Source organism: Aplysia californica, unplaced genomic scaffold (genome assembly GCF_000002075.1).
Source record: "Aplysia californica isolate F4 #8 unplaced genomic scaffold, AplCal3.0 scaffold00611, whole genome shotgun sequence".
NCBI classification, from domain to species: Eukaryota; Metazoa; Mollusca; class Gastropoda; order Aplysiida; family Aplysiidae; genus Aplysia; species Aplysia californica.
In genome coordinates, this window is record NW_004797881.1 from 284,835 (window position 1) to 305,297 (window position 20,463).

Below are 20,463 nucleotides of genomic sequence, written 5' to 3' on the forward strand. Positions count from 1 at the left end.
AGACAGACAGACAGACAGACAGACAGACAGACAGACAGACAGACAGACAGACAGAATGTTTTACGGAGTGGGTTGTTTCAGCACGTGAAACATGTATATGTCTTGTCTTGTTGTACGTATGCGTGAGTGCGCCTAACCTTTGTGTCATCCACCGACATTGTAAACAGCCAAGATAAATTTCTCCCAGCAAGATTAATAAAGATTGTCATTGTCATTAAAAATTTAGGAACAGTTTGGAAAAGTGATACAAAAAAAAAGGAAACACAGGACACAAAAGCAGTAATTGGAAGACAGCAAGAAGATTTGACAAACCGTCACCTAAAGTTCAACAAAGTGATAGTCATGAAAACTCACGCTTTTTATGTATGTGTGTGTGTGTATGTGGGTATATGTATGAATACGAACCTGCTCTAACGACCACCTGTACATATGACAATCACCTTATAAATAGCCACTTCCAATTTCCTCCCCTCCATATTTTTACATAATAATGACATTGTGTAAGACAGACACTTTTCACCTCGATGATAGGTGTAGGTGAAAAAGTCTTAGGTGGTACCAACTACAGACTTCAACAAAAGTTAAGGACCACCTTGACAGACAGTCCTGATTTTTACAAAATCAGAAAAAAGAGCAGCAAGGAATGTTTCAATTTTTTTTTGCTCTGAAAGTGTAATGGGTAACCAATGAGTACTGCAAAGCTTCCTAAAGGGGCAAAACCACAATAAGCAGCACGGAAATCCTCTTGGAATTTTAGTCAAATTTGCTGGTTTTTTATCGACTTGTGTGCGACTCCAAGGACATCAGTTAAAATTTCTGGTGCACGTCATAAACGGACATATGGTCTCAAACTGTGCTCACTTTGGTGGCAATATAAGCTACCGTTTGCGCAAAATCCGATATCGCATCAACATGCCACCAAAACAAAAGATGAGAAACTTTGATCATGCTAGAGCTATGGCATGGCTGCACGATGGAGCTGGAGCCCGAGAAATGTCAGAAGGCTGACAGTGTCACACTCTGTCATTGTCTGCTTGAGGCAGCACCATAAAGCCACTGGATCAATCCAAGAATGCCCACGTGCAGGGCGACCCAAGAAGACCACTCAGAGTGTTTGCAAGTGGTCCTTAACTTATGTTGAAGTCTGTATATATAAATTATAGTATATTCAGACTTTCTTTACAAATTGAACTTTTCAGAAAACATATGATACAACATTCATTAGCATATTAGCATTTAATTCACTACAATGAACATAATTATTTTCTGGGCACTCAATGCGTTTGGACGGTGGTTTCGCCATTTTCTTCTAGTAGCCACCTTGCACAGCTTACATATATTTCATTTTTTTTAACCCATCAGAAAAGTGAAGAAAGGTATATTTCGCCTACACATGTTACTCTGGGTAAAAGAGAAAGTACCATTTATGCACCAACTTTGCATAGTAAGAAAAGTGAGAGATGAGAAAAAAACTAAGTACGGTAGCCTATGATGATGAGACAAAGTAAGTAAACATGCCACATTCATGATAACTCTTATACAGATATATATACAAAGTCACGTTTTCTTCATATTCTTTTTTTTTTTCTATTGCCTTAGACCTCAGATATAATAACATTACATGGATGCTTTTTCTTGCAGGAATATATAACAGCCCTCTTTTCAGGGGAAAAAAATTGTTTTTCGAGGAGTTATATTATATTAATAATATACCTATTCTGAACAGCTGAACAGTCTTTTCTGGTTAAATTGGTATTGGAAGGGCTTAATTTAGACATTTACACGAGCAGTACCTGAAGTAGTTAGTCACTCCGCCATCCCTCACTTAAGATAGAATTCCTGAGTGGGGAAAATTTCTATCCAGTATCTCAATCTTTGTGCTGAGCATCCCTCTCAACCAGGGTTGGCCCTGACTGGCAAGGTAGAAAAGCCTGCCTCTTGAATTATCTAAACTGTGTCGATGGGAACATAAAAACACTATATTTTAAGAAATAAAAGCACCAAAAAAACACTTGAAGTGCTTGAAGTAGGGATGCGCAGGCCCTCTAATCTTTGACTTTCAATTGACTCAAAATTAGTCTTCAGCAGTTTCTGCTGTAACTTCATATGTTCAAAACGGCATTTGAAAGAGAGAAAGGAAGGAAAAGGAGAATGAGTAAGGAAAAAAAAAACCGATAAAAAGTACACAAACGGAGAAAAAGTAAAAGAAAGTCAGAAAGGAGGAGTTGTTACTTTAATGTCCTTACTCAGATAAAAGAAACAAAACGAATGTAGAGGATTTATATTGACAGAACAAACAGAACCATGCAAATATTGATTATGCCCTTAGCAAATGCTGTATATGTATAATACTGGACAAAATTACAACCAGAACTTTCCATATATGGGAAGTTGGGCAATCCCACAAGAGAGCTGGTTGTAAAAGAAGGAAGAAACTATGTAATCATTTCATGGCTCTAGCTTAAAAGTTTTAAAAAACCCACAATGACTTCACATGAAACAAGATTGTCGCATCTTCTTGAGAACAAAACCCCATGATTTTCGTCATGTATTTGTAAAGTCACTCAGTGACAAGAAAATCATATGTGAAAGGTATTCAAGTAATTCGAGATTCTTAGCATTTAAATTGATATTCAGTCTGGCACACACATGGCGAACCCGCACATAAGGAAACATGCACTTATAGCAAACAAATTTTCACATTCCAATTTTTCTCTAGCATTACATTCTTTGAACTGGTATAAAAAATATGCACATAATTTTACATAGCAGCAAAATTTGTACACCCATGTCCCATCTATTTTGCTTATAGAAGTGTATACTAGACTATACCACAGAAAAGATCTCAGTCAAACCTGTCATAAAGAATAGAGATTAGCTGCTTGTCTATCTGTCCCCGGGGTTTTATGCACTCCGCATAATCTAGAAAATTTGATCATGTTTTGCATAATTTCTGATTATTTTCCTTTATCATTCTTTGTTAAAATTAACAGAACTGCACAATTTCACGTTTTTGGATTCAGTTTGCATAATTTCAGAATTTTTTTTTTGCAGAAAACCGCGGGGACAGGTCTATTGTGCAAATTTTGCACCAAAAAGCACCATCTGATTGTCTGATTGTCAATTCGTATTTTTCTGGTGAGTTTAAGGGGATATACAGAAGAGCAATCACCAGGAAGTGGAGATTATTTTCAAACTTATAAATGATGTAAGCACACTAATAATTGATTCGGACATACTGAATTTCCCCATAGTGTTTTTCTAAACGTAACAGTATTCTCATGAAAATGATTAATGGTGTAACATTTTCTTCAAGCAAGGCAAAAAACACTATAGTTATATCTCTTTACTTTAACAGAGCGTTAGTAAGGATTAAACCGAAAGCTGCGGTACTGCCAGCTTTTCTTCGGTTTAGCCAAATTTTCGATTTAGAGAGGTTTCTCAAATAGAATAAATGGTATCAGGCATTTTACCGGTATTTTCTTTCAGTTTACCACAGATTTTGGATTAACTGTATTTCATACAAGCAGACACCGCTGTATACTGTACTTAATCATTTACACAGCTGATAGCATTAAAAATGCTTTAAGTATTTTCCACTTTCTACTCTTACAAACCCTGTAACTTTCTGAACGATTCTCAGATTCTTGAGGGAAGGACAAAAAAACCCAAAGTAATCAGTCTTACAAATTACTCAGTCATTTCTTCTTTGTTTGGTTGACATTAACAAATTTGTTCCCTAAACAGGATGGCCCATGACGGATTGTCCTGGGTGGGGTATGAGGGGCGGCTGCAATGCTGGAGGCATGTGGAGATTATTTCTGAAAGGAGGGTGAGCCAGATAGTCCGTCCTCTGAGCTGCGGCACTGAAGTGGGGTAGGTCGGTTCTTAAGGCTGGGTGTGAAGCTGGGATATTATCCATTCTGAAGGAGTTTGATTGGCCAGTGAAATCAGGTTTTGATGCAGAAGCCGAAATAGTGGTGGCTGTAGCAGTGTCTGTGGGCAACTGCAAATGGTCCTTTTTCTGAGACATTAAGGTAGCTGCAGAGGATGAGGCTGGAGCAAGATCGTTCTTGAAGTGACGAAGCATGTGCTGCTTCAAGTTGTATTTGGAGCGAGAGGAAAAAGAGCAATATTCACACGAGTGCGGCTTCACGTCAGAGTGCACCAGTTTGTGCCGATTCAAACGAGACGTATTGCGGAAACGCATGCCACAGATGGAACACAGGAAGGGCTTGATGCCCTCATGATTTAATAGGTGGTCTGTGAGGCTGGACCGTGAGCTGCATTTATAATCGCAATGTGGGCACGAGTGCGGTGTCTTGTTCTCGTGTCGTGCCATGTGGTACTTGAGCCGCTTGTTCGAGTCACACACGTAGCCACAAACGCTACAGATGAGCTCTTTTTTCTCCTGGTGGTGTACTCGTTTGTGGTTGGCAAACTCTGCAGCTGATGTGCACGAGTAACTACATTTTTCACACAAAAACACCTGGTGAACTTTGGCATGGGCTTTTAGCTCTGATTTCGACTTGCATCGAAACGCACAGTGATCGACGTCACATTCGTACATGAAGCCAGCCGCGTGCAGTTCTGCATGATTTATCACTTCTTCCTCTGTGTCAAAGCTTTTGCCGCAGTCCTTGCACCTGTGTGCCCGCTCCTCTGTGTGACTCAGCTCATGCCTTCGCAGCCGGTACTTGCGATTGCAGGCGTATGAGCACTGGGAGCACTTGAAGGGCTTCTCAGTGCTGTGAGTGTGCATGTGAGCCCGCATGTGGTCCTTGCGCTTGAAAGCCTTGCCGCAGTGTTCGCACGTGTGGGGCTTGGCGGTCGCATGGGTCCGACGATGCTTTTGCAGAATTGCTCGAGTTTCGCACATCAGGCCACACTCTGTACAGAAAAATGGCGAGTGCTGGACGGGGGCAGCTGGATCATTGGTGTCTGCTGTTGTCTCAGCCTCCTTGCCCTCTTTCTCTACCGTCTCTTTATTTTCCACCTGTGGTGATACAGCAGGTTGTACTGCATCATTTTGTGGCGGGATCTCCGACAATGAGTCTTGCTGCTGCTCCTCAGGAGCATCAGAAAGCATAGGAGGAAAATCAACATCCTCATTATCATCATCATCATCATCCTCTTCATCATCATCATTACAGCCCAGATTTTCTTCATTAGATTCCACCTTCAGACTATTATAGTCATCACCAGTGCTAACTGCAGATACAGCCGAGTCCAGGAAGTTCAGACTGGCGGCAGTGGATGATGGCATGACTTCACTTGCTGTGACTCCACTGATGTCTGACGGAACCATGTCAGGCTTTGAGCTAACAGCCATACTTTCATCTACACCCAGTTCCTTCTGGAATACCTTCTCCCCACCTCCCATAAAGACCGACGGGCTCTCAAGAAACGTTCTGGTAGCAGCCATGTTCGCATCCCCCACAGAGACTACATCAGTCCGCTCAGCCGGCATCCTCAAAGCATTCACATCTTTATCCACCTGCATGTGATTGGTCATAGTAGGCTCCGAGGCCTGGCTTATGTCGTAATGTCTCCGCAAGTCCAGGCCTGCGTTCAGATGACCAGTGTCCATATTACTTTGTCCGAGATAAAAGTTCATATTGGAGCTCATGTATCCAGGAAACACAGTCTCATTGTAGAAGTACGGATTCATATAGCTGTAGCCACCTCCTCGATCCATGCCGCTGAAATTAGCATTGGGAGGATGTGGTGGAGGTATATGAGGGTAAGTGTTGTATGCTATTGAAGCGTCATTGTGACCTACGAGGGGGTTAAATCCTCCAACACTGGGGTTCATGTCAAAGCCAACATTTCCCGCAGTCGGAACAGCATTAGAGGTGGAAGGTGAATTGAAACGTTCATGGTTTGGCTCAAAACCTGCAAACATAGACATTGTGTTTTGGTTTCTAAGTGTCTGCATCTGCCCGTCTTTATTCAAGAAATTTTTGTTGTTGTACATGGTATCACTGCGAGGATTCATACTGCTGGATAAAGTCTTTTCAATTCCATCAATGTTTGGGATGACCCCTGAACCCTGGTCACTGGGTGCTAGTGGCAAAGCAGGGAAGCCTGTGTTCATCTGACCACCAAATGGTTCTGGGTGGATGTTCTCCAAGTAGTTGTTTTGACCCAATAAGGACTGGATGTCTGACTGGAAGTTTAGTTTCAGCAGTTGGCTCCCCACTCCATTTGCTTCTGGCTTAGAAACAGATCTCACTGTGGTCTTGTTGCGAACACGTCTCTTCACTTTGTCTTTGTCCGTGTGTCGTAGAATATGCTGCCTCAGATTATATTTTGAGCGGGAGGAGAAGTCGCAGTGATCACACGAGTACGGTTTCATGTCACTGTGCACAAGTTTGTGCCGGCTGAGGCGGGATGCGTTGCGAAAAGATTTCCCACAATCGGAGCAGAGGTAGGGCTTGAGACCAGCATGCTGCAGAAGGTGGTCCTTGATGCTGGATTTGGAGCTGCATTTGTAGTCACAGTGTGGACAGGTGTAGGGGGTTTTATTGTCATGTCGCATCATATGGTACTTCATGTTCTTTGTGTTTTTGCACTGGTAGCCGCAGAGGTGGCATGTGAAGTCAATCTTTGCCGGCTGACCAGATTTCCCCGGTGCTGTGTTACCCGTGTGCTTGCGCATGTGGTACTTCAGAGTCCACTCATGACGACAACTGTACGGGCAGAGAGAACATTTGATTGGTTTGTTGGTCTGATGAGTCTGAATGTGCACTTTCAACCGATGCTTACGGAACGTTGAATACGGGCAGTGGGGACAAGGGAATTTGGGGGCATCTGCATTATGAGACAGTCTGTGCCTGGTGAGGTGGTACCGTCTCTTGAAACTAGCACCACACTGGTGACATTTGTGAGGTTTTGCATCCGAATGTTTTCGTTTGTGACTCCGCAGCAGGGATTTCTGGGTGGTGGAGTAAGAACAGAGCTCACAGTACAAAATCTCTGAATTTTCTTCCTGGGCATCCGTCACATTTTTCTTTTTTTTCTTCACTTTTACCTTTTTTCTCTTCACTGGCATATCTGATATTGACTTTTTATCAACCCTTTTGTCTTCTAATTCAGCTTTAGGAGTCAAAGTAGCATCTCCCAAATCTGTATTATCTTTGTTCACAATGTTACTCTCTCCATTTTCCATCTGATCCTCTGACTTGTGGCTCTGCTCATGTTTCAGCAGGAGTGACTTTTTCTTGAACGCCGATCCACACAAGGTACAAATGTAGGGACACGCCTCTGGGTGAACTGCTAAGTGTCTTGTGTAGGGAGCTTTGTGTCGGAAGGGCAGACCGCAGTATGCACAAACATATTTCCTGAATTGTTTTGAATGACTTGGGAGATGAGAGTCCAATTCACTTTTACTGTTACATCTGAACTCACATATGTGACATGAAAATGGAAATTCTTCTTCCTTCTTTTCCTCTTCACCATCCACATTTCCTTCCTGGTGAATTTTCATGTGTTTCTGCAAGTACCGCAGCCGTTTCCCCGTGTAATTACACTCCGTGCACCGATACGTGTGCTCTGGGAGGTGAATGTGCTCGTGTTTGGTCAGATCAGACTTGGTTCTGCAAGAATACGAGCAATGGGCACAACAGAAAGGCTTTTCACCATGACACACCTCCCTGTGCTGCTTCAGCACTAAGCTGCTCTTGCTAGTGAAGTCACACAAGTAACATTTATATCCCTTGGCACTGGGGACTAGCCTCAGATCTTTTGAGGGAACAGAAGGAGGCACGAGCGGAGGGGACAGAGCAGAGGATGGAGAAAGAGTGGGAGAAGCAGCAGAAGGCATCTCAGGAGGTAGAAACTGTCTTTCTGTTTCATCTTCCTCCTCCTCAAATTCACAATCGTTCACATAAGATATCTTTTTACCAGCCTTCAGTCTCAGACTACGACGACTTTTACACAATCCTCCATCTTCCTTCTGAGCCTCCTGTCTTTGCTTACCCTCTTCCCTCTGACTCTCCTCCTTCTTCTTATTATCTTTCTTCAATCTACTTTCCATCAGATCTTTGCCCCCTTTATTCTTTTCTTCTTTGTTCCTCCCACTTTTTCTTTTTGGTTCCTCAATCTTCTTCATACTTGCACTTTCCTTTACTTCCTTAATCTGTATTTCTTTTCTCCTTCTTAACTTTGAAGTTTTAATGACTGAAGCAATGGTTACTGACAAAGAGTTGCCCTTTGTTGCTTTCACAGTCAGACGCTTTGTACTTTCTCCTTTCCCAGGACACTTTTCTGGAGGAAAGACTGCCAATCCTGCATTCCCTTCCACAGAAACTGTCAAACAATCCTTGATGTCCTTTTCATCGCAGTCTTTCTTCATGCTCAGGCCAAGAATATGGGGCTCCTCATTATAACCTGTACCACACTTGTTACCTGCTTCTTCATCTTTTAGCTCACCATCAACACCAGTATCAACAAGCCCAGCCAATGCTCTTCCTAGTGCCCTACCAGAAGTTTCTACATCAAATCCAGGTGCCTCTATTCTGTCGTCTCCATCATACGGATGCTGCACTTTGACTGTCATGGAGGGAACATCACACTCTGCCTGAGAGAACGGAACAGTCTCAGCCAACCTTGACATTCTTTCCGCAGGTTGAGGGGTAAGCAAGGGTTTGTGGTGCTCAGATCTGAAATCAATTAATGAGGAAACTATCCGGCCTTTAATCTGTGTAATATCAAAGATCTTCTGATTGTCAGATTGAGAGAAACCCACAACATGACCACTATCATTCTCTGGGAGACTCTGTGCTACATCACTGCTGATTCCTCCTCCTTCACAATTGCCTATCTCTGAGATGGCAGCCATGTCTTGTAATCTGATATTATCAGCATTCACGCAGTCGGCACTGCCACCAGCATCTGCAAAATCCATATCATGTACCCAGATGAGCTAAACTGGGAGGCCCAGCCTCTGCCCAACTCTGGGGTGTCTCAAACTTTAGCATATTTGCATAGCTGCAGACTGGGGCTAATTCCACACAGAGCCCACCTCAACTCATGGTTGTATTTCATTTCAGCAAGGCACACCTGAAACGATGAAAACAAAAATGACAAGAAGTGAGCAACACTTGATTCTCGTTCATGACATACAGTTGACCCTCTCTATAACAACCACACATTATTGAGGAGAAAAGAGATTAATTTAATGTAGGTGTTTTTACACCCCCATCGACATAATTTAGATAATTTAGGAGGTGATTTTCTACCCAGCTGCCAGTCAGGACCAACCCACAGTGAGAGGAATGCAACATCCCAGCAGAAAAACCTAGATACTAGTAGAAAATTCTCCCCAACAGATGATCGATATAGCAGAAATTTAATAATCACTTGGAAGGGGCAAAATGTGAGCATGAGCACAGCCCATTCACATAAAAAAATAATAAGCACAATTAGTACAACCACATAAAATTAACTGCTGGTTAAAAAGATACAGGATTGCTCGCTGTTGCAATTGATAGTTCATATTGTTTGTGAAATTGAAGCGCACAAGCAGAATATTTTTTACTACATTATGTTCTTCTGAAATGCTGTGTTTGGTCAACCCTTCTATATGGCTGTGAATGCTGGACAATCACTAAAGACAGGGAAAATAAAATAGAAGCAACAGAGATGTGGTTTCTTATGAGACTGCTAAGAGTATCGTGGAAGGAAAAGAAATCAAATGAGGTAGTGCTTGATGAAGCCCACGTGGGATGCTCAATGTTAAAAACAATCAGGAAACGACAAATGCAGTTTTTGGGACACCTGAATAGACAAAAGGGTCTTGAACATCTAGCTCTCATTGGCAAGCGAGGCAGGGGTAGGCCCAAAACAACATACTTAGGGAACCTAAACAAATGGGTAACAGGGAAAGATCAGGGAAATGTAGCTTTTTTTAGAGCATCCGAGCAAAGGAATGAATGGAAAACCATGATCGCCGATGTTGTACGGGAGGGCCGTATGCATAGCACGAGGCTATGTGTACGGGAGCTGTACTCATGCCGTACGCATAGCCACTTCGTTGACATTAATATTAGGAAGTGGCTATCCTCACCCGGGGTGAGAATAAAAATACGATCGACCTCTCACCCTGGGTGAGACTTGCCACCGTTGGCTATTCTCACCCGGTGTGAAACAAGACCTGTTTTTCCTAATTTCGGAATACTTTCTATCGGTGTGGATGATCGAATGGATAAAAGCAAAGAAAAAATTACGTTATAGCACAAAAGTAAGCTAATTTGATCGTCCACAAAGATGCTATGGCTATTTCACTTTTCGAATCGAGCCGAACTACGGGGGTCGTCATTTTGTTTTGCCCGGAAGTACTCGCAAGATCTACTCCTCCCCTCTTCTCTCTCTCTGTCTCTTTCAGAATACTGTCTATCGGTGTGGACCATCAAATTGACCAAAACAAAGTTAAAAAATGATGTTAAAACACAAAAGTAAATCAATTTGTTCATCTACAAAGATGCTACGGCTATTTAACTTTTCGAATCGAGCTGAACTACGCATGTCGCCATTTTGTTTTGCCCAGAAATTCTCGTGCTACTCCTCTCTCTCTCTCTTTCTCTCTCTCCACTGCCCACAGACAAAATTGTATGCTTTTAGGCTAACAGTAGTAAAGGAACGTTTGTTCACGGCACAGAATTCTACAATTTTTCTGTTATCACAGTGTAGAATTCTGTGGTTCAGGGTGAACGCAAAATTGGTTGGCCTAGATCTAGGCTATAACGGTGAACGCACACCGGGTGAAAATGAGGTGGCCTAATATTATGGTGGAAATTTTAGATTCTAACTCTGAAAAATTTCTTACATTTTCAGTGCCAGAAAAATAGCTTTGTCACAGTAACTTGAAACAATTAAAACAGACTATCAAGGAATTTCAGCTTTGGTAAAAATCCTTGATTTCAATAGAGTCGTTCGAAATTACGGAATCAGAATGAAATATAAACAGACTGCTGCAATAACAAGCTTTTATCGATAATAGGTTAGCATACTTCTAAACAAACAAAATTAAGTCCATTACAGACATCATCACAAGAAAATGGGTTTGTCTCTACAGTTGCTTTTTCCGTACACGTTTTGTAAATGAAACAACATTACTTACAATTACATTTACAAAGAAAGCAACTGTGTCAAACCCAATCCATTACGTTATTTTTGTTATTGGTAAGTATGTCGATACAGTTTTAGTTATCATCTTAGTTGCAGCAGTACAAAATAATGCAGACCTCTAGTTTATCATACTTTACGTACTTCGTCCTGTTGCACTTGTTCATTTCCATACAACAATGTAATAATAGTAGATTCAGTCACCCACATCTCTTTGCGCTGCCATGGATAATTTGTTCCCTCCATTTTGTAACATTCTTTTATTGTTTCATTAAATCTGTGCGACAACAACAATCCTGAAAAACTGCCAAAATACGTTTTTGTCGTATATTCTTGTTGCATGTATTCTCAAAACTGTTTCCAGTTCAAGTTCGCCTCTGTTTGATTTCCCCACTGTTACTTTCAACATCTACGCATTCTGACATATAACAAATTAATTTTTCTCATTGAGTACACGTATACAGTTTGTCGACCCAGATCTCCATGAAAGAAAAGAGCAGAGCATGGTTAATTACTCTACAACGTCGAGTGAAATAAATTGCCTCGCCATCCCAACTAGGATATATGCCTACTGGTACACAAACTATTATGGGCGAACTAGTTCTGAAAAACTATGTATGTTGGCTTGTTGTTTTCTTTGATGTTTGTTTGTGATTTTGTTTCTGCGTTTTTGTTTCTTTGTGTGTCCTTTGTTGCTTCTTTGTTTTGTTTTTTCGTTGATGCATTAAAAAAAGATTTTTTAAATATATTATTCTTTATTATTATTTTATTTTTATTTTATTTGGGGTAGGGGTTGTTTGTTGTTTGTTGTTTTTTTTTGGGGGGGGTATCCAGGAGCCTTAATAAGAAGTTAATGGTGGTAACATTCTAGTTCTTGGCTGAGACACAGTGACAAATCCATGGCGCCAAAGGGAAATTAACCTCTGGCATTCTAAATGATCCATTACAAGCCTCTTCAAGTCGCAGCAAGCAAGTAAAAATCGGACCCAAAAGGGTCGGGGGAAGGGGGGGAGAGAGAGAGAGAAGGGGGGGGGAGAGAAGAAGCGAGAGATGGGGAGATATAGAGACAGCGCGACAAAGAGGGGAGGGAGGGGGGAGTACGGCAGTGTAATACAGCAATGATGTGTACCTAATGGTTGCCAATTGTTACATTTTGATAACCGCGGACTCCCATTTCATAGAAGGAAAGGTGTGTGCTTAGTGCATGTATATTTTTTATATGATTCATAAAATGTTGACTATAAAACAGTGAAAACTCATTTGAAATTAAAGGCACGATAGCCAATAAATATTGCGTCAATAAATCGGTCTGTCAAAAGACTTTTCTTTCAACAGGCGTAGGCCGACACATGATACAGATTTGAACGTTAAATTTTTGTCCAGTGGTGTTAAAAGAAAGTGTCAGTGGAAGCTGTCCTGAAGTATTATATCTTTTCTTTTTTATATAGTAGAGGGTTTACCGCACTTGCAACTACCTACGGTCATATGAGCGCCAAGGAGTGGGTGTCAACAGAGAAGTCTTTACATGGAATCAGACTTATTCTGCTCACCTCTCCAGCTTCAACAGCACAAGGTCTGCTTCGACTATCAAGGCACCCCGGAAAGAGCGGGTCACAAGGGAGTGACAAACATACAAAAGTGTAGAGGAAAATGACGATAGTAAGGATTGGGAAAGAAAAGGCAGTAGTTCCCTGTTGTGGATCAGGCACAGTTATGAGCGTGACATGATGAGTCAGCCCATTTACAATTTTACTATGCTTGAACGATAAATGCCTCCCCCCCCCCCGCACCTTTGGGAATGGCCTAAAGACACTACAGTCAGTAGCACTGCCCCGAGGGGTAATATCCTTTCTGCAATTGGGTTTATCCTGGAATTCGATCGGTGCATGGGCCCAAATGCGTAATTAGTACTTGTACATACTGCACTCGTAACCTATTATCGTAGCTCTTCAACTACAGTCGTTTGGTAACATCAATAAAGATGCATGTTAAGCCCTCTTCTTTAATAACATTTCAGATTTAAACAGGGCGCTGGACCTTTCCCTCTGCTATAAATTAATAAATGTGCTGTGGTTTGAGAAAATCAGTCGCATCGTAAAATGAACGATTCTGAGTAAATGGGCAAGAAAGGTCAAAATGCATCATCCGATGAAAAATTAGTTCTTGATTGGAACTTACCGTGTAACCATTTTTTACACCTTTTTCAAGACATGCTAATGTTCTAAATCATTCAAAAATACATTTTTTTTTTAGGTAGAGGTGTCAAAAACCACTTACACTTACGTAATGCTCTTATGTCCATTCATTGGCAAGGAAAGTGTTCTGACCCCGAAGTTACTTGAGAAGAGGGCACAATTTTGAAAAACTCTAATAATAATTCAATTCATTAAAGTTAAAAGCTTATGGATATTTTTTTTTCTGGGAACGTAACAAAGCAGGCTAAGAATTAAAACTGGCGTCAGTGGTGTAGCAGTCAGGCGCTTCGCTGTTGAACACAGAAGGCCCGAGTTCGATTCATGTGGGGGGGGGGGGGGGATATTTATCAAATAATATCTCGTTGTTGTTTATTTTTTCCTGCTGGGACGTTATATCGCTTTCAACATGGGGTGGCCCTGACATATGCTAACAGGCAGGGTCGAAACCCACCTCCTGAATGATCTGGTAACAAAGGCCCGGGGCGTAAAACTTACAAAGGTCCACATACTCCGCTTTCGTACGCTTACGTACTCACAAAGTGCGTATGGAAGCGTTCAACCTTTTATTTCTATATTACCTGGGCCTATATATTTATATACCTCCTCTTCAACCACCACCATAAAAATTATTTTCTTCCTCCTTGTTAACGCCATTTCTCAAGATCTAGGTCTGGGGCGCAACAAAAATAAAATAAAATAAAATAAAATAACGTACGTGTGAGGGCGCTGTGGACACGGGCTACCCGCTACGTTAACGTACGTAATTTGTGATGAAGAGTGAGTGCTGACGCTGTGGACCCCGGTTCTTACTCTCTCTCTCTCTCTCTCTCTCTCTCTCGATATGTCTCTCTCTCTCAATATGTCTGTATGTCTGTGTCTTTCTGTGTCTTTCTCTGTGTGTGTGTGTGTGTGTGTGTGTGTGTGTGTGTGTGTGCGTTTGTGTGTGTGTATGTGTGTGTGTGTGTGTGTGTGTGTGGGTGGGTGTGTGTGTGTGTGTGTGTGTCTCTCTCTCTCTCTCTCATCAAGTACACAGGGCAAAGAGCAGTAGATTCCATGTTTGTCTGTCCCTGGCCACTTCACTTCAGCTTTGTCATATCCAGCACCTGGGTGATTGCCTCATCGCTGATCGTACTCCGCTACCGTTTGGTCTACCAATTTTGTTCGAAAACTTTTCAGTTGTTTGTAGGCTACATGTATCGACGAATTGCTTTAAATGATTTGTTTTCCATCCAAACCGAACACCAATAATGCCAAAACATTACTATTACTGTACATATGTACTCTATAAAATTTTCAATTTAGTCTTCAGTGGGGTGATCTTTCGATCCCAAACGGTTGCTCATTTTACAAAAGCGATCAAACCATTGTTTAGTCTTTGATTGATGGAGGTCGTCAGCGCAGTTTGCAGTTTGGGAGATCAGTGCTGCCAAGGTACGTGTACATTGATAGAGGTCGTCAGTGCAGTCTGCAGTTTTGGAGATCAGTGCTGCCAAGGTACGTGTACATGATGTAGCTATTTGAATTTCTGCAAGCAAATTATGAAAATGATAAATTTGTAGGGGATTAAAATTTGGAACCAATAAGCTTAGCTGTTTACCTGTATTAGATTCTACCTGCCCGAGGCAATAACGCCATTGCACACCGGACGGGCCCATAAGTGCTCAGTCCCTCCCAGCACCAAAGCCCACAAGGTATCCATACTGATTGTTCCAGTGGCTGTCTGATTATGGCGACGTCTTTCCTTTCCAGATAATCGTTCCTTTCTTCCTTCTCCCCTCTTTATCCCCATTTCCCGCATCCTGATGATTGCGAGGTGTCCTGCTGTCTCCCTGTCTTCCTCATCCCGCAACTTTTCTTCCAGGGTCTTCAAGTCAACACTTCTCCTTTGTCAAATTTCCCCTCACTATCAAGCACGGCTCTGCCTGCCAGCCTATCAGCCTCCTCATTGCCCTTCACTCCAGAGTGCCCAGGACAGACTATCCACATGATGTCTCTAAGTGCTTAGCTGTTTGGATGTAGACTACAGACTATTGCTCTAAGTCTAAGGTGTTTCTGTATCTCCAGAAGGAATGAACATACTTACGGTTGTCACCATTGTCAATGTGCTGTAGGGCAATGGTATCATTTTATTTATTTACTTTAACCTCTCATGGCTTAGAGCCTAAGGTGTTCACCACTCATTCAAAGGTACCGGGTTCGAATCCGGGTAGCGACGGAAAAATTTCCTTCTCTAAAATTGTTTCTCCAGCTCTATAGCAATGTTCTGTCTCCAGTTTCTGCTCCCACCCCTCGCCTCCTTTGCCCCTTTGTCTGGGCTTCTGACTCGTTCTGCAGTATTTCCATTGCTACTCCTTAGCTCCTTCTTACTGCTGTCTTTCAGCCACACCCGTGATCTTCTGGAAGAAAAGATCTCTAGCCTTCTCAGACAAGGGCGAACAATCTCGGAGGTCCCGAGGGCAAGTTGCGCAAGTCAAAGATCCCTTGGTGGTCTAAAATCGATAAGAGTAGGCTTCGACCGCCATCCGGGCAAAATTCAAAATTTCCTACCAACTGATGTTTATTGTGTCCCGCGCGCTCGATCATATGACCTCATGCAGTTGCGAGCGCCGTAAAGAACTTACCTTACCTTATTTGACCACCCACAACCTTGCACTACTCCAGCAGCCTAACAACAAATGTCATTGTCAGAGGTCGTGCTCCTTGACAATGTCATCAGTGTGTTTGTTTCGTTTGTTTGAATATAAAGAGAAGCACATCGACACAATAACGGTCATTTAGTGCAGAGAAAAAGTAAGACAGACAGACAGAAAGTTAGTTTTAGTTTCAGTATGTGTTTTACGGCACTTGCAACACAATAAGGTCATATAAGTGCCGAGGATTAGAGGTGTTACAAGAGAGTAACAAACGCAAAAAAGGAGGGGAGATAAAGACAGATAGACGTTTTATAGGAAAGAAGAAGCAAACCACACCAGAGCACCCGCCAACCATCCACACAGACAGACCAAAAACAGGGAGAAAGAAAAGAAGCAGGATCTACCAATGGCGCCCTCCACCAGCTACCCGCCATCAGTGTGTGAGACGTAGGCTGCAGTAGTTCAAAGCTGCTATAAGATTTTCCTGGTGAAAGTTTCAGAACATACCACATGCAATAACGTCATGTACATTGTATCATGTACTTGTTTTAAATTAATTTTTTGTTTAATAAGTAAAAATATAGCTCCATCAAAGAAAGTCCCAATAGGTTTCGGGTGTAACAGTTTCACTCATTGCCAGGCTCATAAGATTGTGAATTTGATTTTCACACCAAGGAGATGTTAAATTTCATTGAGTGTTTCCACTGGCAACTCTGTAGTGTAGTGTTTAGAAGGGTCTAATACACGAGGTATGGTGATGAAATCAGACGTTCGTCAAAATCATGAAATCGAAGAAACAGTCTTTTTTTTTACTCCGGTTCGACAATATTTTAATCAATTTTTTTGTTTTTGCTCAACACCTTTTATGTCCATCTAAAAAACACATTTCGATGTGATTTTACTGAAAAACAAATGGCACAAAATATGTAAATTGCTTTCAAGTTAAAGGACTCTCAAGCTATGGAATTTATCCAACTTTGGCAGCCACTTTTTCACTAAATTTTTATTTGCCCCTGAAACCAAGCTACCCCCACCTCCATCAATTGCAAATATCTCAACTTCTAAATGGGTATTTTCCCCACGAAAAGCAAGGCAAATGAATAAGCTTTTAGATACTACCAATAACTCTACATGCCCAAAAATTGACGAGAGCCTAATTCCACTGCGCCCTGACATAATACACTATTTCTATTTCATCTTTTCCACAGGATTAACATAAAAGTTTAAAACTCTGGGTGTCATCAACAGCTTGACAATCGTCTAAACCAGCCAAAAAGCACACACTCTTTTTTTATCTCTCTCCACAGATGCACAGAACAAAATAAATTGAGAAAAAAAGATGTAACTGTCAAATATCCAAATAAATTGTATTCCAACTTCATTCCACACTCTCTTCCGATAATACAAAGGAGTACTGCTAAATACATAAATGATGAACATATCAGCATTTAAAAGATGCAATTTAGAAAAACAGTGCTCATATTCAGATAATACAACCAAAATCTCATTGATAACATTAATGTACTCAAATAACTACCGGTACAGAAATTATAATGCTGAAGAAAAAAAAATACAATGTAATATTAGTGTTCATAAATTAAGACAATCCTATTCTGTTAAAAAAAATTTAATTTTTTAATGGAGGCGTTCAATGCCATCATCGCCACAGGTTACATCATTAACCCAATCCATACCTCGTGTTTTACAATCGTATCCATACGACATGGGGAACTCTGTGCCACCAGTTTCCAAAGAGGAAATTTACTCGTTAATCCAAACCGTATGCTTTGCATAGCAGTCTGTCAAAATAAAATGATTTTTTGAGAAATACTGAAAGCTTAAAAGAGATTTTCATACGAGAAGCATTCTAAAATGAGAAGAATACAACCCCGGGGGTACAAAATTACCTCAGGGCGTACGGATAGGGTAAAGGAAACAGGCTATTAGGCCTTGCCTGTCAGGGCCAACCATGGAAACACTGTCCCAGGAGAAAGACCGACATACTTGCTAAAAATTCTCCCCACACGAGAATTAACTCAGGTCTCCTGACTGTGATGGCAAAGTGCCTAACCACTAGATGGCAGGCGCCTGTAAGCCTTTCTGTATATCTGCATGATTATATATGAGGAGTCCAAGGGAAAAACGGGAACAGTCGCAAACTAGAAATTGTGTGACGGCTTCAATTTTAAAAGCTTGAGGACTCATAACGTCATAGTCATATTTGTTTGATTGGTGGTTTATTTTTATGATTATTGAATGGGAAATCTAGCAACAATAATCAACCAACAGTTTAACAGAAGATGCATTTCGATACCCTCATGATTTTCAGTTTGTGATGTGACTATTCCCGTTTTTCCCGTGGACTTCACAATATTAATATAATATAATAAAAACTCATTTAAATACATCTGCAAATCTTTGGCTGATGCAATCACAATTCAAGGTCACATCTGTAGATACATCAATCACAGGTCATACAAAAAACAATCTATAGACAATGACACCTTATTATAACGTATTAATATATATATAATGTGTACATGTAGCAATATTTACAAGTAAATCTACATTTCTAATTGTGCGCCCTGATTTAAACTGATGAGTATTATGAGTTTGGGTTTTTGAAGGCACTAGGCTCTTTCCCACTTGACAAAATTGAGACTTAAACTTACATTTATTCAGAAATTGTATAGAAAATTCCAGGGTCTCTCAAGAGTTTGATCTCCTGACTTCCAAGAGTCTATCACATTTATAAACTAGCCGTACACTTGCAGCCAGTTAAAGTACTGATGCCAGCACTACAGCCAGAAATATGGTTAATAAGTAAGGAACATGGAGTTAAGGGCCCGGGCTCAATATTAACGACAACATTTCTTAGATTTTTAAGGCGACTTTTATCGCATAAATTTTTTAGAAAGTAATGGTAAGAGTTTTAGAACCTATGAAATTAGCTCTCTAAGGAAAAAAATTTTGGTATGCTTATTTCCATACCATGCTTCATTCTCCACATTAACACTTTGCAGTCACACAGCCAGCAGCACAAAATACCTCATCTGGCCAGGAGAGCAACTGCAACGAACTTCCCGGGCTTGGCGCAGAAATTCCAGGTGACTGGAAAGGATAATTACCACCGGCGCATTATTGTGAAAATTGACCACAAAGAGTTAATGAACTCACCTGTTCTTATTCACAGCAGTGAAATCCAAAGCAAATTTTTACTCTAATAATCTCAAAATATATACAGTGGGAAAGAGATCTGGCGCAGACTGAAACCAGGACCTCTGGATCTGAATGGGAGACTTCCAGAATACAAGCTCAATTTTCCAAACCACAATACCCGGTTCCCTAAGGATATTTATATATATATTTTCCTAATATAAAGTCACACAAGCAAAAAAAAAAAAATGAAGTAAGACACTGTCCCACAAAGTTCTTTAAAAAAATAAATCCTGTGCACATGGAAAAAATAAGCAGAGACACCTAACTGCTCAAGACAAAGTTAGTCACAAATTACATTCAAGCATACAATTTCTAGAAAGGATTCCTGGCCGACTCTTACTATTTGTATGAGAATTTTAAGGTCACAGACTTTCAAATTCACATAAAAAACCAACCTCAGCAGTGTGTTAAACAAGATGTTTAAGTTCAACCCTTAATCAACAAAAAAGTCACAAAAAAATAATTTTGCTTCAACATTTTCATTGAAGTGGCGCAAGATTAGAATGAGAGTGTAAAAGCCATAAGCAATGTGTCTTTTTTCTATTGTTTTTCATACTTTTTTAGGCATAAACCATATCACAATACATGCCACAGCTAATTTTTTTTCTTCCTTTTTTTTTTTTTACCCCCATCAATAAAATTGAGATCGTTTAGGAGACAGCTTTCGACACTGCTGTCAGGGCCATCCCAGGCTGAAAGGGGTACAAGATCCCAGCAGAAAGACCGAGATACTCTATAAAAATTCTTCCTACTCAGGAATCCAACTTGGCTCTCCTGTAAACGACAGCGAAACTCTTAACCGCTGCACCATACACGCCGGTACAACCAATATGAAAGAAGAAATAATAAATAGCATCCTGTGTCACAAAATGCTTCCTGTTTTTAAAAAAGTAAGAAAAGGATAAAGTGTAGGTCAAATTTTAAGCAAAGATGAGGAAAGTGTCAAGTCAGTTTTACTTTTCTGTGCGAGGTCATGTTTGTTCCAAACACAGCACAGACTTTTAGACACCTAACTAAACCTTCATTTGCAGTCAGTCACATAATCAGCAGTACAAAATACCCCATCTGGTCACCAAGCCAGGAGACCGACTGCAACGGACTTCTCCGGCCTGCCATAGAACTGCGTCGTGACCGGAATGGATCATTACCACAGCCGCATTATTGCAGCAAGTGACTGTAAAGTGTCAAGCCTCTAAGAAGGCATGCACATCATGTGTTCAAAACTTAGACTTGGCATTGCCAAGCAAAATAAGTCATTTATTTTTACTTTCCTCCATGGCCGTACAAAG

General features: G+C 41.0%; 1 protein-coding gene across 1 annotated transcript; it reads right to left on the minus strand.

The window, feature by feature from the left end:
• Positions 1 to 3,002: 3,002 nt before the first annotated feature.
• Positions 3,003 to 11,225, minus strand: LOC101848996. The gene is made up of 2 exons (XM_035972206.1): positions 11,123 to 11,225; positions 3,003 to 9,063 (listed from the first exon to the last, which is right to left on the minus strand). The coding sequence occupies exon 2, from the start codon at positions 8,906 to 8,908 to the stop codon at positions 3,740 to 3,742; it is 5,169 nt and encodes a 1,722-aa protein (XP_035828099.1). The 5' UTR covers positions 8,909 to 9,063; positions 11,123 to 11,225; the 3' UTR covers positions 3,003 to 3,739.
• Between the last annotated feature and the right edge of the window lie 9,238 nt (positions 11,226 to 20,463).